Raw genomic sequence first — 22,400 nt, forward strand, 5'->3', positions numbered from 1 at the left:
AAAAGGATGAGAACAGTGGGAATGGGGGTGGGGTTTATCATAGGGTTACCCTAAAAATTCAAGTATGCTATTCCTAGAAAAGGGAGGTTTATAGGCAGACTAAAAAAATTCAAATGTACCTATAAGGCACTTCATTAGATGCTGGACAGAAAGATATTTTTGTAATTCTAGAAACATTTAGGGTGAACATTTACTTATTTATTTATTTTATGACCAGCATCATAAGACAGGTCAGTTGGTTCAGGAATTGACTTTCTTGCCCGTGACAAAAAATATGCACCTACTCCACAATCCTTCATTAGAAGTTTTAGACTCTAAATCCCTGGGGCCCAATGATAGCGTGGCTTTTGCTGATTCCCAGGAGATTTCCTGCAGCCCTAGGAGATTCCACTTTCTGCTATTAGCTGAGCAGAATGCTCTGGAGTTCTACTTCTCCTCTTTCTTGGGTCACAGAGATTCACAATCAGAAGGAACAATTATTAGAAAGTCCAAGTGTCACTGAGGACTTTGACTTTCAAAAGTGCTATTTTTTTTTATTGCCCACTGTGAATCAGAAGTCACTGATTTATCTTTTAAAGTTATCTATATTTCATACCAACATCAATTCTTTAAATAAAATATAGCAACCAAGTTTAAAATACAATTTATTTTTCTAGAGGTAACTCTTTCAAAAAGACAGATAATGGGGACATACATATTTGGTTATCTTCTTATTTTTAAAAAAATCAGCATCTATATTTTCAATACTATAGAAATGATGTAATTTCTCAGTTCCAACTCTGACATGTGTCAAATGAATTAAAATATGAATACAAAGTATTTCAGGATAAATAAAGATATGATACCAAGAGGTAATATCAAGTCATGTTTTGCTTTAAATTTAACTTAATGCCTAGTGTAGGTTCAATAAAAATATAAAAGCTAGGTTAAATGTAAATGCATCACTTGAGAGGCAATACCAATTTCCACAAAGAAAGTTTTATTGCACAAAAATCATCTGGGAAAGAGTATTCTACATATATGAATTTCCTAAAAAATAATATTAAGCATTGTATAGGAAATGTTTCCAAATTTCTCATCTACTTCCTTGGCTTTTTTCATCAAGTTAGGGACTGGGTTCTATCCTCTTTAGGATACTTATGTGGGCACTGTTACTGACTCTACCTGTAAATGCCCCAGACAACAGTGTTTTGAAAATGGCTGTGGTTTTGTAACTTCTTCATTTGATATCCATTCCTTGCTTCTATCTATTGGTGCCTTTTGAAAATTGAAACAAACCAATAAACCAATTTTGTTACAATTATTTATTGAAAGCTTTGGAAAAAAATCACTGAGTATTAGAAGTACTGTGTATCAAAACATTTCAAGGAATGTGGATCAGATTATCAGATTGACAAGTATGTTGTGCAGAAATGAATTCACTAAAGGCCTAATCTCTAATTGAGATATTATTGGGTTGTTTACTAAAGATGAATGGCTTCTTTGTTCCCTTAAGAGTGAAGGAATTTAAAAAAAAAAAAACAGCAGGGGGTAGAGGGTTTAAACCAGAGGCAGAGTCCTGAGTTCTTAAAACACATCTAGGCACAAACCTAAGGTCCACAGAGCATATTGCAATAGATAGTGTCTTAGAATGAAGGGGGAAGATTGAGAGTGTAGACCTCTATCTGTTTCTAGCCCTATCCCAACTAGCATGACTTTGGGCAGAAATTTACCTTCTTGTTGATTCTATTCCTTTACATAAGAGAGTACAGCAGGTAAACTATAAACTCCCAGTTTATCTGAAAGCCATTAGCTAACCCTATAAGGCACTAGATTACCAAGAGGACTCTATTCTAATAATTCATGAAATATAGGTAATTAGGATCTTAAAAAAAAAAAAGAAGAAAGGAAGGCTAAAAGTGCACTTAAGTTATAAACGCCAAGTTTCTTATACACAAACATCTTTTTCATGATAAGGCTACGGCCCAAGAACATAGTTAGGATGCATCTGTGTTTCTCCTCTTCAACTTGATCCAGATGCCATTATTTGGCCGGAGAATCAATTCTCCTGACAAGCCAAGTTCTTCTCTTTTCTGGGTGGATTCTACCCAAAACTGCCTCAGGATACAGGAAAGAATGGTCTTTTCTTCCATCACAGCAAACTTTTGACCTTTAAATTAATATAAATACCATCATTTTAATGATATACAACTCTAATGTGAGAAATAAGAAGCCCTGTTAGAGAAATAACCAACTTAATATTTTCACATAGGTCTTAAAAGAATCAGACTCACTTGAGATGCTTGTTAAAAAAATGAAGATTTTCAAGTACCCCTTTCTGTTCTCACCCAGTGTTATCAGTGGCAGCCCAGAGAATCTGAATTTTAGCAGTACAGAGGACCCTCTGTATCCACACATTCCACATCCACAGATGCACCCAATGGTGAATTGAAAATATTTGAAAAATAATTCCATCTCCACTGGAAGTGTATTGCTTTTCCTGTAACTATTCCCTAAACCATACAGTATCTAAACTGCTTACACAGCAGTTACATTGTATTAGGTATTCAAGTAACTAAAGTATACACGACGTTCTAAAGTATACACAATGATGTATATCAGTTATAGGAAAATACTACACCATTTTGCACAAGGCACTTGTACGCTTGTGGTTTTGGTATCTGTAGGAAGTCCTGGAACTAATTCTTTAAGAAAATCTAGGGATGACTACATCCCAGATGAATCCTGAACTCATTCAAGCTTAAGAATTACTACTCTGAACTGATTTTTATTGGTCCTTTAGTTTACTATAAAGACAACAAATATGCTTCAGAGTCACTCATTTAAATCCGGTCTAATTTTACTAATGTCTGCATTTATATAAATGATAAAATGCTTTAGAGATACTAAAGCCAAGAGTGTTAATAATACATAGTGATAGATACTCATTTCTGAAGTTCTTCAACTAGTCACATGACAAGTATCTTTTGTTTTGGTTTTGCAAAATAAAATTCTTAAAAGGAACAAACACAAAAACAAGGTTACACATAACCAATCATGTAGTTTTTCTACTGCGATAAATTATATTTAACTTTAATCCCACACCTATAACATTTTAAGACCCTACCTTGAGTGAGACGTTTATGCTTTATGTTATGTGCTAAATTGTGCTCTCCTTTAGAAGTCCTAATCCCAGTATTTCAGACTGTGACTGTATTTGGAAATATGTTCTTGTAAAGAGATAATTAATGTTAAGTATGAACCTTAATCAGGTTAATTTAAAGTTAAAATGTGGTCATTAGAGTGGGCTGTTATACAATCTGACTTCAGAAGGATGAGAACATTGGCCCACAAAACCCAAAAACCCATGGAGACATAGGGAGAAAGCCACCATCTACAAGCCAGAGAGAGGCCTGGGAAGAAACCAACCTCACTGACACCTTAGCCTCCAGAACTGTGGGAAAACATATACCTGTTGCTTAAGCCAACCTGCGCTAATTTGTTATGGCATCCCTAGAAAACAAATATACTTTATGATAGCATATTTGTTATATGCTTTGCAAATATGCTTTTGGAATTCTTGAAAGCTATAATGTAAAATGGAGGAAAAAATAAACCAGTTTTTTTTCTTTTTGCATATGGGTAATGGCTCATCACAATTCAAAGTCATCCTGGTAAGAAACCTGCTTATCATGTGGGCCTGAAAAGTCACACCCAATTGTATGGCTACAAACCTATACAGTTTCTGGGTCCAGCAGAGAAGGGAACATAGGAGTATGGATGGCGTCCTTGTGCGTTCTCAGGAAAGAACCGTTCTGGCTGGAATTCCTCAGGATCTGGGAAGTATTTGGGGTCTCTGTGCAATGCGTAGGGGATGATGACCGCCTCAGTGCCTTTGGAAATCTTGTAACCGGCTGTCAAGAAGTAAGCAACCCATCATGACACTGGAGCAAGACAGACGTTAGACATGAAACACGCTCTCCCTACCGGTTCAGTTCTAGGACACTTACCCACTTCACAATCTTCATTAAGTCTCCGGGCAAACAAAGGGACAGAGGGGAAAATTCGAAGAGTCTCCTTAATAACACATTCCAGATACTTAAGTTTCTTCAGGTCTTCCAAGGTAGCAGGATGATCAGACTTCCCTGATTGAAGTAAGTGTATAAAATGCCAATGAAAGAACTGTCTGGGCTTGGGGCAGAGGTGAGAGCATCGTAGAACACATGAATCAAACACCAAAGGTTGAATACCCTGAAGTAGAATTTCTAATATTATACAAATCAAAATACAATCAGATGACATGCTAATAAGTCAAAGAAACCAGACACTAAAGGTCACTTACTGCATAGTTCCATTTACAGAGTCACAGTGAATTAGTGGTTGTCAGGGGCTGAGGGTCAGGGGAATGAGGAGGGACTGCTTAAATGATATAGGGTTTTGTTTTGGGGTGCTAAAGTACTTTAGAATTAGAGGTGACAGTCACAAAGCATTGTGAATATATTAAATGCCACTAAATGTTACATTTTAAAATTATTCATTCTATGTTATGTAATATTGCCTTTCTCAAAAATATGAGAAACAGAGTTGGTACTTGCAGCACAGTAACCAAAGATTATTTGCTCAAAAATACTACGATATTTTAGAAGGGAGGCATAATATGCAGAACACATGACAAACAGCAGAACATTCTAGTGACAACAATTGTTATTGTTATATGAGATTAAAAAGCATTTGCAAAACTAGCAATGAGCTAGAAATTGTGGAGGATATAAACACTGAAACTCCTTCAAAATAACTTGTGAGCTTTTAGAAGATCATATTTTCTCCCCTGAGGCACTCTAAAATTAAGTCAGTGTGGAAAAAAATGACTGCAGAAACGCAGCTAAAAAAGTTTAGATTGTCTCCATTCTACAAGATGAAGCCATCCCTTGATGGCTTTGTACATTCCAGTCTTTGTACAATCTGAACACAAACCTTGTTTCCCAACCTCATCTCTCAATTCTCCATTATACCAATATCCTGAAACTCTAGTTGTCCATCATTATTGGCTATTGTCCTCCAAGCCACAATCTTTTCCACCTCTGTGCTACTGTTCATCTAGTTCCTCCCTTTCAAGAATGCTTTTCTTTTCCAACCTTCCCTCTTTATTTATTCTTCCTCAATTCTGTTCTCTAGAAAAATGTGTCAGAGACCATGTGGTTGGTTGGCTAATCCAACTTTTTTTCCTTTTCACCTTCTAGCTATGGAGAACCATGATACATGATTTAAACAAGAATAAGAATGATGGTAGCCCCTTATGGTAGATCAACAATGGCTCCCCAAAATATTTAGGTAGGTCCTGATCACTGAAACCAATAAATGTTACCTTATTTGAAAAAATGGGTCTTTTCAGATATGATTAAATCTAGGATCTTAAAATGCAAAGGTTGTCTTGGATTATCCAGGAGGGCCCTGAATGCCATCACAAATTTCCTTACAAGATACACACACACACACACACACACACACACACACACACACACAGTGTGTGTGTGTGTGAGAGAGAGAGGGAGAGAGAGAGAGAAAGAGGGGGGGGGGCTATGTGAAGACAGAGGAAGAGGTTCGAGTGATGAGCCCATAAGTCAAGGAATGCTGGCAGATGCCACAGTTTAAGAGTCAAGAAATTGATTTTTCCAGAAGGAGTTCAGTTCTACCAATTCAGTGATAATAAGCTCAGTGATACTAATTTTGAACTTCTGGTGTCCAGAGTGTGAGAGAATAAATTTCTGTTGTGTTGTGCCTCCCAGTTTGTGGATTTTTTTTAACAGTAGCAGCAGGAAATAAATACATCCTTCATCCCCACCTCCCCTTTCTTCTTGCTCTGAAGATGGTAATGGTGCCTAGAAAAACAATCAGGAGACAAAAGCCAAGACGGTAAGGATAAAAAGGAGAAAAGAGGAAGTCTGAGAACCTGGAACATCTCTATTGGTATCATCCTGGGACTCTATCTCCAGATTGCTTGCTGTATAACAGAAATTAACCTCCTCTCAGCTTCACCCAGCTCTTCTCTCATCTGTGATCAGATACAGTCCTAGGCAACAGCTTTCCTCTACCTTTATAATAACTTCACCTGCTCCTCTGTGCTTCCAAACATCACCTCTGCCCATTGCTCAAGGGCACAGCCCCTGGCTCAAAGCTCTGTGTACATTTGTCTGACATATTAAGCAGTTAGACCCAGGAGGACAATCACATGGATCTATGCATCCTCAGACTTAAGCCCAGTACAGTCACCTGCTAAAAGGTTGACAAATGCCTACAAGGGAATGGATGAAGCTTGCCAAGAAGGAAGATTCTGAAATGATCCTATACAGGAGCCTTTCTGCTTATGCCAATGTCCTTAGAGTAGGCACATCCCTTAATGAGCAAGAATGACATTTGCTTCAGTGGACTTAGGACCCACCATAGAACTAGTGAAGGGGCCAAACATACCAAACACTTCATCCAGTTCATTGTCCACTTTTTTCTGGATTTCTGGATAACAACCCAATAGGTACAAGGACAAGTTTATTGCAGCTGCAGTTGTATCATGGCCCTATAAATGTAAATAAATTAAAAAAAAAAGGCTAAGAAAGCAGAGTTATGTTGAGAAGATCAGGAGTGTCTATACTAGCTCTTTTGAATTGTCTCTACATTTGACAGCTGTCATGCCACTATGGAATATAAATTGTTTCTGTACAATATCTCACCTCACTGAGAAACAAATAAAACCATACCTTAAAAGTAGAGGTTCAAGCTTAGAGATGGCACATTTATGCCTCAAGGTGTTGCATACTTTGTGGGAAGTGGCTGTTCTGTGCTATTAAGGGGACCAGATGGAGCCATTCGAGAAAGCTTGTCCTTTTAAAGGGGAAAAGAAGTTTGACCTCACTGAGCCAACTTGCCAGATCTGTACTTCTTTACCTTCCCCCGTTGTGAGGGTGGCTTTACCTTCCAGTAGTACCAGTGGGTGTGTGTGTGGTTCTGGGTAAAAGTCTCCACCTCAAGAAGGTGACAGATATCCTCATTTAATGCTAGCTGAGATTTAGGCAAAATATTAGTACTTTGCAGAAACTAATTAATCTTCACAAAAACTTCAGGAGATACTTATTACTACTATTCAGATTTTAGAGATTAAAAACTGACCAAAAAAAAGTCAAATAATTTCTCCAGGTCCAGATAGCTTGGTAGAAGGTAGAAGTAGGAACTGATCCCCACTCCCAGAATGCCTGATGACAAAGGAGAGGCCACATTATCCTCTTCTACAAGTGTGAAATGGCCTGGAGTGGCTTGTGATCAGGAGAAGTCACTATCATAGACAGCCTCATTTTCTGTCCACTCAGTGTTTTAGGCATGCGGCTCTGATCTTCATCTCACTCGGACATTTTTATGTGCAAAATCAGTAAGCTCATCAAAAAATGTACTAAAAAATCAGAAATGGTAATATAACTCTAGGAGCAAAACTTTTAGGACAAAAAGAGAAATGTTCCTTCATATATAATCTTACTTTTTCATTTTTCCTATAATACACAGTATTCATTGTATTGTTTCCTTCTCTGGGCAAAAAAAAAACCCACCCTCAAATACTTGTTTTATAAAACAGCTCCCACATTTAATTGTTTGAGGCTTATTCTGCAAGTCTTAAAATATACAGTCTACAAGTTTCTGATATTAATGCCTAATTGCATTTTCTTAAACTTATAGTTCCTTTACAGAACCTACCCTGAACCACAGAGATCATTTCATTCAGTTGGCTACTGAGTCACATAGAGAAGTAGTCTTGCTAAATATTTTTTAATAGCTTTTCTGGGATTTGTGAGTAAAATCTGGTCTGAATGTGTAGGAGAAGTCTGATGAGATTCCTAGTGCAGGATGAGGCAAGAGTTTATTGAAGCATATTAGTGAAAGAGGGGAGGGGCTGGCACCTTAATAACTAATGGTTAGAACCTGGGGCATAAAAGGCATGGTGTTTATTGTCTGCATTCCCCTCATGGAGGGAGTCACAATATTCCACATGGTGTGCCTCTGACTCAAAGCAAAGAAAAAAAATAAGAATTTTGAAGAATGTTTGAGCTAAAAGAAAGAGATCATTAGGCTGGTTATTTTCATATGTGTATGTGTGTGTGTGTGAATAAGTGGCTGTGTGCATGGATGTCTGTGTGTGTGTGTGTGTGTGTGTGTGTGTGTGTGTGTGTCTGTGTCTGTGTGCGCGCACATGTGCACATGGGCAGGATGGAGATATAAGGTGTCTCCACTTCAACATCTGATAATAACAGCCAGTATCTGTGGCATGCTTCCTATGTGCCAAGCATGGCTCCTTGGAACACGTTCAAAAATCTAATCATCATAACTCTTTCATGAGGCCAAGGCACAGAAGGGCTAGGCCAGGTGACAAGGCCACACTAATACATGTAAAAACTGGGATATGGCCCCAGAGTCCACACACTTAATTTCTTTCTCTCTGTCTTCCTTTTCAGTTAATTTAGATGTCCACCTTCTGCTTTAGATTTCTTTTCAATAAAATGCACTCTTTTTAAAAAAATATTTATTTTTTAGTTTTAGGTGGACACAATATCTTTATTTTACATTTATGTGGTTCTGAGGATTGAACCTAGTACCTCATGCATGCTAGGTGAGCACTCTACCACTGAGATACAACCCTAGCCCTAAAGTGCATTCTTAAAAAAAAAAAAAAAAGTAGAAGTTTAAAACCACTGATTCAGTTCATCTCTTTTTAGCACATAGAGAAATTGTGATTGAGATTAGGAAGCATTGAAACCATTTCAATTGCTAATCAGTGTAGTGGTAGAACTAGAACTCAATTCTCTGATCCTGAATATCACTTTCTTCTATTGTGTTGTAGAACTTTACAAAAAGATTGCACGACACCATCCTATTTGTCTGTTTTTGCTTTTCTTATTGTAGGGAATCATCTCCAAAGAAATTACTAGCTTTCCTACTGTCTTTTTCTTCTAGTAATTTTAATTTCACATACTACATTTACATCCTTTATCATTTTGAGTTAATTCTTATATAAAGGGTGATATAAGGGTCCATTTTAACTCTTCTGAATGTGGATCTCTAGTTTTCCCATCACCATTTATTGAAACTCTCCCCACTGTGAATTCTTGGCACTTGGTCAAAAATCAGTTGGTTATAAATACATGGATTTATTTCTGGGTTCTCCATTCTGTTCCATTGGTCTTAATGTCTGTTTTTATGCCAGTATCATGCTATATTGATGTCGAGATATATTTTGAAATCAGGTAGTATGATGTTTCCAGCTTTGTTCTTTTTGCTCAAGATCGCTTTAGTATTTTAGGGTCTTTTGGGATTCCATGAGAATTTTAGAACTCAGTATTTTATTTATTTGGAAAATGTCACTGGCATGTTTACAGGAATCACATTGAATCTATATGCTGTACAACTGAAGTGTCCATCAACTAGAATACTCTTCAGTTTTTAGAAAATTCTGCCATTTGTGGCAATATGGATAAATCTAGAAAATATTAGGCTAAGTTAAATAGGCCAGGACAGAATGACAAATATTGCATGATCTCGTTAATATTTGGGACCTCAACCAGTTGAACTCATGGAGATAAAGACTAGAAGGGTGGTGGCTCAAGGCTGTCTGGGAAGTGAAAGGGGAAAGGAGAGATTTTGGTCAAAGGATATAAAATCTCAGCTAGTCAGAAGGAACAGCTTCTGGTGATCTGTTGTACAGCTTGGTGACCACAGTTAATAACAATGGATTGTATAGTTCAAAATTGCTAAAAGAGTGAATTCTAATTGCTCTAACCACAAAGGAATGATAAGAAAGTGAGGTAATGGATCCTTTAACCTAGTTTGATCATGCCACAATGTAAACATGTATCCAAACATCACCACATTGTACCCAATAAATATACACAATTATTATTTGTCAATTAAAAATAAAATTAAATTTTTTAAAAAAATGCACAATCCCAGCGGCTCAGGAGGCTGAGGCAGGAGGATGACAAGTTCAAAGCCAGCCTCAGCAATGGCAAGGTGCTAAGCAACTCAGTGAGACCCTTTCTCTAAATAAAATACAAAAAGGGGCTGGGGATGTGGCTCAGTGGTTGAGTGCCCCTGAATTCAATCCCTGGTACCCTGCCCCCACTTAAATGAATAGAATGCACAAGCATTGGCATTATATTCAGATGGCTGTAGCAGAGCAGCCAGTACAATGCTTAGCAGTGAGTCACCAAAACCTTGGATGCATTCTACTGTCCTCCCTTTGAAGAGTGTTATCATTTTTTAAATAAAATTTGCTTATCTTTATTGCAATGCACATATAGAGAGTTTTACTCTTTGTAAATTTAATATAATATTTTAAACTATTTTGTAAAAAGTGCTGTTTAAAAATATATGAAGATCAGAAACCCCTTTAGCATTGCAAATTGGTGCAGATCTCCAAGGAAGGACTCTTTCTACTCTTTGGTTAAGTAGCAATTGTGGTAGCTAAGTGCTCATTTGTTAGAACTTTAAAAGGAGGTACTGAGGAAGTGAACTTATGGATTTGGAAGCATGAAGTAATATAGAGAACTGAGAACTAAATTTCTGGTGGCTCTTCTTCTTGGGAAAGTCTGACAGACCTTAAGTTTTCTTAAGAAAAGAATGTCTCTACTGTGGTATCTACCATGACATTAAAAACTTATTCTGAACAAGGAAGTTGGCCTGGTACTCAATCAGGTTCTTCAATTCTGTAATTTCTGATGATAATATAATCTTTTGGGTTATATAGAATTATTTTAACATTGATTCCTTTCTTAAAAATTATTCTAAAGACTCTGAAAAATAACTGGAATTTATTTGTTTTTTGTTTTTGTCTTACAAGGGATGGAACTTAGGGCCTAGCGCAGGTTTAGGCCAAGTGCTCTGCCACTGAACTATACCCTGAGCTCTGGAATGTTAACGATACCTGAAAATAACCTGAGGATATAAAGTACCTCGAACATGAAGGTGTCAACCTCTTCTCGAATATCTTCCTGACTTAGCTTGTTCCCTTCGTCATCAGTCACACTTAAAAGCAAGTCAAGAAAAGCCTTGCGTTTATTTTTGGAGGGAACAGCATCTCTACATTCTCCAACTTCCTTCATTTTCTTGGTCCGTTCAGCAATGACCTATGTAATTTAAACATCAATCACAGGCTTTAGTTTAGACTTTGATAAGGTCTCATGACACGTTTTTCTATGAAAATATGCTAGCCTCTCTAAATTAATTTTTAAAAACCTTTCCTGTTTTTTTTCCCATTTCTATGAAAACTTAGGCTTTCATTAAAATACATTAAAGCCCCTTGCTAACATTTGGGTATTGTTGAGTAAAACTATTCAGAACAAATTTAATGTCAGACAAATTCATAATTTTCAAGTGCTGTTTTTATAATCTGTCTATCATGGGAATAATCATATTCTACTAAATAGTACCCAAGAACTTGAATAAGCTAATGAGAAAAAGTTTAAGTAGCAGAGAACACGCAATCATTATATTATAGATCACTCTCAATTACATATGTTGGGAGAAAAGTAACAGCGGGCTGATTAGGCAATTCACCCTGCAAGTTAGTTACTACTTATGCCTAGAATGTTCTTTCTTTGTATGCCCACATGGCTAGCTCTTTCTCTTCTCTCCAGTCTCTGCTCACTGTCATATCAGAGAGATATTTCCCCTTCACTGCTACCCCATCCCTACCGCTCTGTTTTCCCAACCTTTTTTTATTTTTCTCCAATTCACTTACCACCTAACATCATAACATACTAACTGTTCAGATTCCTTCTCCTCCAACTTAAACACCACTGTTCATGGGATATCGCATTTGTCTTTGTTCATTGGTAGATTTCCAAACTCTAGAACACTTGTTGGCATTTGAAGAATGTTCATTAGAATGTTTGTTGAATGAACAAAAGAATTAAAGTTCACACACTGACTTTCATTACACATTTGAACTTTCCTTCCCAATCAGGCAATTGAACAAACCTGCTCCTAAATGACTTGAATGAGTACATTCTAAGTTTCTTAAGGGCAAAATATCACAAAATATTTATTGTGAAACTCACAGCCTAGATCTCAGTATGCAATTATATATATATATATATATATATATATATATATATATATATATATATATATGATATTGTCCATCCAGTCTAGAATTCATGAATTATTGATATTGGTATTAATGAATGAAATTTAAAGAAAAGTATAATTATAAAATATAACCTATTTACTATTATACTATACTGTGGCCAACTGAGAGCAACAGCAACACTCATTTAACATCCATCTACTGATTTATTATTAATAATTTGATCAATTGGTGGCAGGGCTTTCCTCAGTTACATAAGGAAGCAAATCTAATATAATTTAACCAAAATTTACTGCAAAGGAAGAAAATATTAAAATTAGTACTTTGTTCAGTATATTCAAATTTGAACATATATTTTCAAATAAATCTTGATTTTCAAAGACTGATATCCTACATTCAAAACAAAATCCCTTTCTTCTGCCTTTTTTTTAATTGAAAATAAAATAGTAGAAACTGGTTAATTTTAGTTTTTTCACAAAATTAAAGTATGCGCTGCTTTGAATGCCCTTTATCTTTGAAAACTACCACCAAACATTTCCCAGAAGACTCTTGTATAAAGATCTTTGCCTCTTTATTTTTTTACAAAATATTCTGTTTGTTATTGCCCATATTCATGTTTTGTAATTATTTGTTATACTGTTTTCTACCCTACTGGATAATCTATGTTATGGTAGAGGACATACATGTCCTATTCATCAGTCTGTTTCCCACCTTTGGAATAGTGTTTGATACTTAGTAAGTACCTAATTAGTATTAGTATTCACATAATTTAAACTTAATTTAACTAGAATTATATTTATATAATTTAAATGTAATCATACTGACCACTTCTTTCCATTATTGTTCAATTTGACTTTTATTTTATGAGACTTAGGTTCCATGGTCCTACGTCTATCTTTTGTTACACTAACAAAAGATAAAAATCATGGTCTTAAAAAGTTCTGGAAATGGATAATGGTGATGGCTGAGTGACATTGTGGATGCCCTTGATTGCCACCGAATTACACACTTATAGGGTTATAATGGTGAATTTTATGTTATGTGTATTTTACTACAATAAAACAAATGACTTACATTGTTGGTAAAGGTGTGTAGGATCTTAAGGCCCCTTTTGTGTTCCCATCCTTCTCTAAACAAAAAGTACCAAAGATCAAGCCAAAGCCACGGCATCTTCATTCTCCGATGTACCATATCACTCATCCTATAAATAGGATGAAAACATATCTCTTATACCAGAAATGTCTGTTTCTTGAGCACCGACTTGGTGCCTGATTTTGGTAAAGGTAGTACCTGGGAGTGATGCTGATTAGTCATTGATGCTCATTAGTCATGTTTAGCGCCACACTAAACAATGAAGGAATGGGGCTATTACACATATGATGAGGCTTTAAAAAAATTAGATTTAAAGAGGAATGAAGAACCCACTACAAAACACCCTTGTGGATAGTCTGTGGTCTCTGCTTTTGTTTCTCCAGGGTAAGTTCTCAACTTGCCAAGGCCAGCGGGGGCTTTGGTACTAAAGGTTGAGATGAAATCTGCTTCTATTTAAGGTCCACCTATTCATTTAATCAGTCCTCATGACCAAAAAAAAAGATAAGAAAGAAAAAGAAAATGACTGCCTCTTCTATAAGAAAGTGCTCATTAAATAACTGTCACATGGTTGTCCCATTTAGCTCTCTCCTTTCCAGGGATAAAGCACAAGAAGCCCCCTCCATGCTCTGTCCTTCAGGATGGGCTTAGATACCATTCCTTCAGAGAGGCCTTCCAAGGCCAATCTGTAGGACACATTGATTTTTCCTTTCAAATATCAGCTTGATCTTTTCTTCCTAAGCAATAGTATAGTCTGTTAGTTTATAGTGGTTCAGTGTCTGTCTCTGATGCTATGCTGTTCTGTGTACCCTTATAAAACCAGTTAGAACTTTGTGCATTGACTGGCAGGCTTTAGATGTTCAGTAGATATTTGTTAGAATGAAGGGAAATGAGCAGTTAACTTCAAGACAGGATACACCAAATCGTTCCTGATTCTGCCTCTTTGAAATATTGCAAGCAATTTTAAAGTAAAATAGTTGGTTACAATTACAAAAGCAGGTACCACTCAGGAAAGAAAATAGGGGAAAGGAAAATAACACCAAAACCCAAATGCAATAGTCTGAGAAGCCCATACACAGAATAAGGGTAACCATGGCTGGCACATTGGTATAGGTTTTTCTCATTTTTTTTTCTTATAATTATTTTGTGGTCGTGGTTGTCATAGTACACAAATTGTTTAGATCTGTCTTTTATCACTTAGCATCATAGTGTAATTATTGTAATGTAAATTATAATGTATACCACCATACCAGTATATTAGGAAGCAGTCATTTAAAATTATTGCATAATCTAGATATTCCAAAGTTTACATAACATTCCTTTAAGCTAAAACACATGCTTAAATTTTAGCTTAACATCTTAACAACAAAAAGATGCAAGACAGAAATCACTAGCAATAAATTTGAGTCCCAAATCAATAATAATTTAAAAGATAACTGAAAGAATTGCATTTACCTATAGACTGCACGGACATACTCAGAATCATCATTGCTTTGAGCACCGATATTCTTCCCCATAGCTGTTTCTATAAAATATGGATGAGAAGCAAACATTCAGCTCATATATACATCTTGTGTTTATTTTGCAATGGCAGACACTAAAAAGAACAAAAATCCTGTTCTTTTCTTCTACATTTCAGTATCGTTCTTCTTTGCTTGCTCTTCCTGTATCATTGCTTCTTCTACTTTCTACTTTTGGCCTTCCTGGCAATTTGCTCTGTGACTGCTGTGCCCACTGCCATAGGAGTGATTGTTCTCTGTTAGGCAGCTGATTTATCAGTAGCACCACCCTGAAGAATCCCTGTCCTTTCCAATCCCCTCATTTATCTTCCCAAAAGAGTGTTATTTTCTATTTGATCAGTTTCATCTTTACATTATAACTTTAAATACAAATCAATCAGACTTACCACAGATTATATCTAAGGCACAGAGAGTGATGTAAAAAAAACAGTTAAATGCTTCTTGGTTAACGTGTTTTTCAAGTTTATTAACCAATATATTTGCTTGCTCATTCATGATATCTAAGAATTCATCCAGAATTGTGAAATGGAAGGTGGGTGTTAACATTTTTCTCCTGGAGCGCCATTTGTTTCCAGTACTAGAAATACAATACATGATTAACAAATAAGAGAGGAGTAATATCCAAAACCAATAGAGCATGAATATAACCAAGTCAACAAAATTCTGAAACAGCTTCATCTACAGATTCTCAAATGCTTTGGTCAGAACGATAAAGACAAACACATATAATAATCACGTAGTTACAAAATATAGATATGTTGGTCATTGTTCTAGAATACTAATAGTTAATGTATTATTCATAAAATAGAAAAATTTAATAATTTTCCTCCATTTTTAAGTTCTGAGATTCTAAGATTAAGAATTTTTTTCTTCCTCCTTCAATATCTTAGTTTTCTATTGTTCACATGCTCCATGGCTCTATCTTGATTTCTACTGTGTTTGAATTCTCTTGCTAGGCCAGCCCGCAGAGGATGGAGTCAGAAATAAGACTCTGGATGCCAGGTCAAGATCAAGGTCACTGTATTCAAGGTACTTTTCTGGGGCTGCTTGCCTTTTCCACTGGCTTTTCAAAATTTCCCTGTTCCAGACACTCCTCTTCGTGCTCCACTATAATATTAGGAACTCCTAATAATTCTTCTACTGGTGATACCCACCATGGAATACCATGACTGAGATCACCATACACCATAAACTTGTGCCAGTTAAGGGCCCACTGTTAGCTGGGTCTTTCCTTCCAGATTCTCTCCCTTTCTGAGAAAAGTCTTGCTACAGAAAAACAAACAAAACAAAGACAAAAATAAAAAACAAAATATAACTAAATTACTTTAGAAATTTAGTCAATTACTAAAATAACAACTTATACATAGAAGTAACTATTTCTACCACACAACTTTACAAATTTATACTGATTTACCTTGTAAGAAGTCCAAGGCCAAGCCATGGCTCTAGGAACTTGTACACATAGGATTTGTCAATTTGCTTTGAACATGTTAAAATTACCTTAGGAAGAGAAAAAAATATTTGATAGATATATTGGCATCAAAATAACTGCAATTATAGAAATACCCGGCTTGAACACAACTACTTTTTAAGGCAATATTAATAATCTTTATCTTTTCTTATCTTCATTTTCATTTCTGTGCCTCTAAGAAATATAGTTAGAGTTTTGAACATGTAACTATCATTCAGACTTAATAGTAGTTCTTAAAAACTCTAGCCTTCTGTACACTTTCCAAAAAAAGAAGATCAAATATATTGAGACCTGATAACAAATATGCACAGATACATTGCTCTTTATACTCAGTTAAATGAAATTTAAGGATACATTTATTACATTTATTCTGATGATATTTCCATACTATCAAATATGCAGAGAAATGTCTGTTTTATTTACCCTACACCCACCTCTACATTTTCTGCATTATAAAGGGCCACCATTGGCACTGGGCCTATCCACAGCTTCAGTAGTGGCAGGTGACGGTATTCTTCAGTGTACTGAATTAGCTGCTGAAAAAATTCTAAGAGAAAAATATTTGATTTTAAATTCAATCAAGACAAGAATTTTCATAGTATTCTACAAATGTTAGTAATTTTGATAAATGCACTAGTTATGTAATTTGATACCATTAAAGGAAGCTGAAAAGAGGGCAGACATGAATGCTCTTTACTATTTTCACAACTTTCTGTAGGTCTAAAATTATCTTGAAACAATATTTGCCACTGCAAATAATATAATGACGTTAGCTCTTATAGGATAATTATTAGTGATGTGCCAAAATGTGCAGTTTTTAAAAATCACTGCTCAGGGTCACAGAGCTAGTAACTAGTGGAACCTGGCTTTGTACCATGACTTCAGAACTTGAGATCTTAACCATTATACCACACTGCTTTGAAATGCCTGGTGGATAATATAGTTGTTGAAGTTGCTGTGAAAAGGGCTGGGTCAAATCACCAGTGTCAAAACATCCTGCTTCATGCTATTATACTGCCTGTCTTCATCTGGTCTGACAGAAGGGACAGGGAAGTTTGTGGCTTGAAGTTTGTGGCTTAAAGGTGTCAAGTTCAACAGCCAGGTGCAGCTCCACACACCCACCTCCAGGCATTGACATAAGAGATTGGGAAGCATGAGTTTAGAGATCAGTTCGTTCTTCAAGGTGAGGTTACTGAGATCAGAATTCCCACATTAGCTACAGAATGAAAGGCGTAACCTCTTGTATAAGAGACAGTGTTCTTTAGAACAGAGACTATATCTTAGAATATTCTCACATCCCCAGCTTTGCTGATCTCGATACTGGGTGTAGAGCAGGGCCTCAGTAAATGTGTAGTAATTAAATAATTTGCTCTAAACAAGTTCTGGGTGGTGACCTAGAAATTTTAATCCTTAAAACAACTTTCAAATGCAGTTACTTTTACAGGTAAAATTAAATAAATAGATAAATAAATAAACACAACTCCTCTATTAGAGAGTTTTAAACAACTTCTTAAAGTAACTTGGTTACAAAGTTGGAAATTGAGCAACAGTTTTCTTGATGCCAAATATCTAACACTTGATGAAATAAAAAGTCCCTTTTGTGAATTGCAATATATTGTTAGTTTTTTCACTCAGAAAGTCACTCCAAGGACAATTACTTCAAATTCTATATAATCAGTTCATGACTTATTTTAAAACTGTTCTTATTCATTTAATTGTTAGAATCCTCCCCCAAATATGATGAGACCTCTTAAGTGTATCACTTTCCCGTGTAAAGTTGGAAAGGATAGTCTAGGTTTGGGTCATAAGCCCCAAAGACATAATACTGAGAGAAAAATATTTGATTTTAAGTTCAATCAAGACAAGAATTCCATAATGCCAAAGATTGAAATCCCCAAAGATCAAAATGCCTGAAATCTGAAATTCCTGGTGTCTAAAATCCTAAAAATATAATTCTGGAAAAAAACATATTATAAATTATTTTAAAAACATTTACTTACATTTTAAAAGGGAATTTTTATTTGAGAAATATATAACACAGGACAGAATTCTTTAGAGCTCATTTTTTTCACAATAAAATAAGCAAAAATAGGGCTGGGGATGTGGCTCAAGCGGTAGCGCGCTCACCTGGCATGAGCGGGGCGCTGGGTTCGATGCTCAGCACCACATAAAAATAAAATAAAGATGTTGTGTCCACCAAAAACTAAAAAATAAATATTAAAAAATTCTCTCTCTCTCTATCTCTTTAAAAAATAAGCAAAAATAACATTTTCATAATCAGAAACATGAAAATACATTAACATTACTCACATGGATATATTAACAATTAATAAGCAAATGAATTGTAATCATAAAGAAATAGGTCAAAGATAATACAATAATCTTGACATATCATATATTTTATTCAAATGGGGTATGAATTCTTTGACAACTGGAAATATGGCCATGTATTGTTAAATTTATTGTGTATTTCTGATAAAAATAAAGAAATAATTGAAAATTTGGAAAATTAAGAAAAATAAAAACTAATTGTTCCCCCCCTCAAAAAAAAAAAAGAAATAGGTCAAAAAATGAAATACATAAACACATATAACACATACTACTATGATTTATAACTGTGCACACTCAGTCTTATAACTTTTTTATCTATAGTTTTGTTTTTGTGTTGTGTGTGCTGGGGATCTAAGCCTGGTCCACGCAAGGCAAGCTCTCTAACACTGATACATCTCCAGCCCCAAGTGCTGGTATCTAAAATACCAAGGTAGGGGGCTGGGGATGTGGCTCAAGCGGTAGCGCGCTCGCCTGGCGTGCGTGCGGCCCGGGTTCGATCCTCAGCATCACATACCAACAAAGATGTTGTGTCCGCCGAGAACTAAAAAATAAATATTAAAAAAATTCTCTCTCTCTCTCTCTCCTCTCTCACTCTCTCTTTAAAAAAAAATAAAATAAAATAAAAAAAAAAATAAAATACCAAGGTAGACCACCCAAGTCTTGTGATGAGAAGGATCAAAAATCACAATGATGATGGGTCGACATATACATATACAGTGACCAAAGAGTTGAGAGCTTGAGAAATGTTTTCTTTTACTAATGTAGATGTATAAAAAGACATCTCTCATTTATTGAGGATGCTTCAATGCTACATGATGCTTACACACAATATCAATATTGTGCTGTCGCTGTCAAATGTGCAATAAAAATGCATAACATGATATAGAACTGTGAGAGTCTGTGCATTTCATACCTCCAGTATTAGAAATGATGTGAAGGTGGAATACATAGCATACATAGCAAATTAGCGTGTGGGGAGGGGGTGGGGGCAGTGTGGGTCGAGAAATAGATGCTGCCCTATGTCATGGAGTCCAAAGGCTGGGGAGCCTGGAGTTCTGACATCCAAGGCAGAAGAAGAAAATTTGGTCCTAGCTCTCAGAGGGATACCAGTTTGCCTTCCATATTTGTTCCTTCTCAGGCCATGATGGATTGGATGGTGCCTGACTCCGTTGAGTGAATCTTCCCCATCTAGTCCCCTCAGACTTAACTTCAATCTTCTCTGATGACATCCCCCTACACACACACACACACACACACACACACACATATACACACACACACACACACACACACACACACAATAATGCTTCACCAGATTTTCAGGCATTTGACTAACATGATGCCACTATCCTATGTACAACCCTTTCTGGGATACTACTTCCTACCCCTCTTAAGTAGATTATTTTTCAATGAGAATTTTGGTTTTTAGTTTTGACTTTCAGAATTTCAACATTTGGGATTTTACTATTTCAAGATTGTGATTTGGGGAATTTTAGGCTTTAGGGGATTTTAATCTTTTGAGATTTCAATATTTAGATTGTGACTTGGCAATTATGGTTGGCATCTGGGGCATCTGTATTTCTATGAAATTATATAAAATACTATAACGTCTCAGAATAGAGGGGGAAGTTAGCTCTGCCTTTAGTATTAATCCAGATGATTTCTATCAATGTGATTTTCATATATCTAAATGTGTTGTTGAATTACTTGTAATATTACTCACTTTGATATTTGGTTAGTATAGGTTTTTTTTTTTTTTTATTTCTTCTGCCAGAAAATATTTTGGAAAGCACTCTCCCATAAGGCCTTATCTTATCTGTGTTAAGTTGAAATGACATCATTATTTTTATTTGAGGAATCACAAGTGAAAATTAAGTAATCCTTCAAGCTTTGAAGTCAGTGCTCAGCCTGTAAAACAATTAATAATTAATCTGAAGAAGTGCTGGATTCTGGATGGGATCCATTTAAAATTACGTCATTTTGGATCAATCTTTTCAGCTCTGGGTATCCTCAATTGTATACCCATGAGTTTCTGTGGGAGATTGCAAATATCAGGTACTTTTGAGAGCTTTCTAACTTAAAATGATTTGTTTTCCTATTAACAAAACATAAAGTGTCATTTTTAAAAGGATGATTTCAATTAAAAAATTCGCTCTTTAATAAATACAGCTTGCCTTATAAATATGCCTGAAGGCCCCACCAGCAGAGCTTATTAACTGCTATTATGAAATCTTATTAAATGTGAAGGTCAAGAAGGAACGAAAGTATGTAGTGGTCAAGTCATATGGTCTGGGCGAGAGTAGGGGGGGTAAGTCTCAAATGAAACTCCAGTCCATTGTTTTCCAAAGTGGGAGAAAAGGGAGAGTGGCTTAAGTATTTGCCATGTTCCCGGGGAGTTTCCACCCTTAAAGCTTTAACAAGCCAAGACAGAAGAAAATATAGAGTTTTGAGATCTGAGTAGCTGATGTGGGGAGAAGAGAAGAGAAAAGCAGAAGGACATGAGTTTGGAAATAGTGCATTCTGGGCTCTATGTAAAAGATTCATTATGGGATGGGAGCGGGGGCATAAACAATTTTGGCAGGTGTCAAAGTCTGGATAGAATTGGGAATTCATTCTCCAGAGGGAGATTCTTCTTCTTTCTCCTACCTGCCAGTGCCACAGGTAGAAGGCTGGGTTGAGCAGATGCGCGGTCCGGGCATCTGGATCCAGCTGGGGTTCCTGCTAGGCAGGGCTTCAGGTGGAGGAAGGTGCGGGCCTCCAGGGCGCCCTCCTTTACTTACCTCTCCCGTCCGGCTTCATCAGTAGCGCATGTCCCACCAAGGGGTAGGCGCGGGCGATGGTCGGGATGGGCCTCATCTGCTGCCATTTCCTCGCGTAGCTCAACACCATCTGAAGGAGGTTGAGGATGAGGGTGGCGCCGGCCAAAGAGACGGCGCTGGCCGCGCCCCAGAACAGCAACTTCTGCCCGATGAGCCCCAGCCAGAGCCCGACCATCTCTGCAGCGTCCCTTTTCGCTCGGGGTTAGCGATGGGGATGGAGAGTCAGCGCGGGTGGGCCGTCGGGCGGCCGGCGAGGTCCAGTGTAGAGTTCAAGTGCAGGGTGCTGGGAGGAGGAGGAGGAGTTCCCGGACGGTGGGAGGCGGGGGCTGCGGGCGGCGGGGTTGCGGTGCTCAGCGGAGAGGGCAGAGTAGTGCCCCGCGGGCTGGCTTCCTTCTTCTACCGCCGGAGGCTGATCAGGCCCAGCCTCCCGGAAGCACAGCAGCGGCCACCCGGACCCTGGGGACAGGGTTTCCAGCCTCCCAGGCGGAAAGAGAAAGTGCCGCAAGGGTTGTCACTGAGAGCTGCAGGAACCTACGTAATGCACAGGTGCAAGCTGACTCTGGGGTGTTTTGAAGGTAGGTGAAGGCTCTTAGGGCCGAATAAGAATCACATTTAGGACAGCCCCTGGATGGACAGGAGATCAGAACTCATGTCGCCCCACCCAGGCGCCCCGGAGCCAACCAGCGAGGGCTGAGTTTGGGAGGATGGGACGAGGCTGCTGGGTGTAGGAGGGTTTTCCGTTCTTTCTAGCAGTCTGTTTCAAAACTGGAATAAAGATGCATCGGGGTTGAAACTCTCTTCTTGCGCAAGCCGCAGCGCTGCTGTGCTCCTGCGGGACTGGCTGCCGCGGGAGGAGGGTGCAACCCTGGCGTCTGCACGGGGTCATTCGGAGCAGCTAACTTTATTTTGATCCACAGAGCTTTAGGGACACAGCCTTAGGGGAACGACAGTCAGTTTGTGTCAGCTGACTGGAAAAGCTAAATGAGGTGGTGATCCAGATATTTGCCAAAATACCCTCCAGAGCAAGGATAAGCCAGAGCCTAAGGGAGGGGGGAAAGATAGGATGACCA

General features: G+C 37.3%; 2 protein-coding genes across 4 annotated transcripts in view; one reads left to right on the forward strand and one right to left on the reverse strand.

Moving 5' to 3' along the window:
• Window positions 1–1,289: 1,289 nt before the first annotated feature.
• CYP4V2 (cytochrome P450 family 4 subfamily V member 2) lies at window positions 1,290–21,870 on the reverse strand. Its single transcript, XM_081268955.1, has 11 exons — window positions 21,292–21,870; window positions 16,615–16,727; window positions 16,124–16,209; window positions 15,096–15,286; window positions 14,645–14,714; window positions 13,175–13,301; window positions 10,965–11,138; window positions 6,448–6,550; window positions 3,990–4,124; window positions 3,714–3,893; window positions 1,290–2,149 (listed from the first exon to the last, which is right to left on the reverse strand). The coding sequence occupies exons 1-11, from the start codon at window positions 21,503–21,505 to the stop codon at window positions 1,977–1,979; spliced, it is 1,566 nt and encodes a 521-aa protein (XP_081125081.1). The 5' UTR covers window positions 21,506–21,870; the 3' UTR covers window positions 1,290–1,976.
• Window positions 15,327–22,400, forward strand: part of LOC308634840 (uncharacterized protein) — a gene marked incomplete at its 5' end in the record, with an annotated part of 32,982 nt that continues 25,908 nt past the window's right edge. The window contains one exon of one of the 3 annotated variants that reach the window (XR_014019093.1): window positions 15,327–15,738. Coding sequence is in view for 1 of the 3 variants with exons in the window: in XM_081268956.1 (XP_081125082.1) it covers window positions 21,539–21,905 (367 nt within the window). Of the gene's footprint in view, window positions 15,739–21,538; window positions 21,906–22,400 lie in introns of those variants that run through there. The other 2 variants (XM_081268956.1, XR_014019094.1) reach the window with 2 other exon arrangements.

This window comes from Spermophilus citellus, assembly GCF_964194105.1.
Source record: "Spermophilus citellus genome assembly, chromosome: 16".
In the NCBI taxonomy this organism is placed as follows: Eukaryota; Metazoa; Chordata; class Mammalia; order Rodentia; family Sciuridae; genus Spermophilus; species Spermophilus citellus.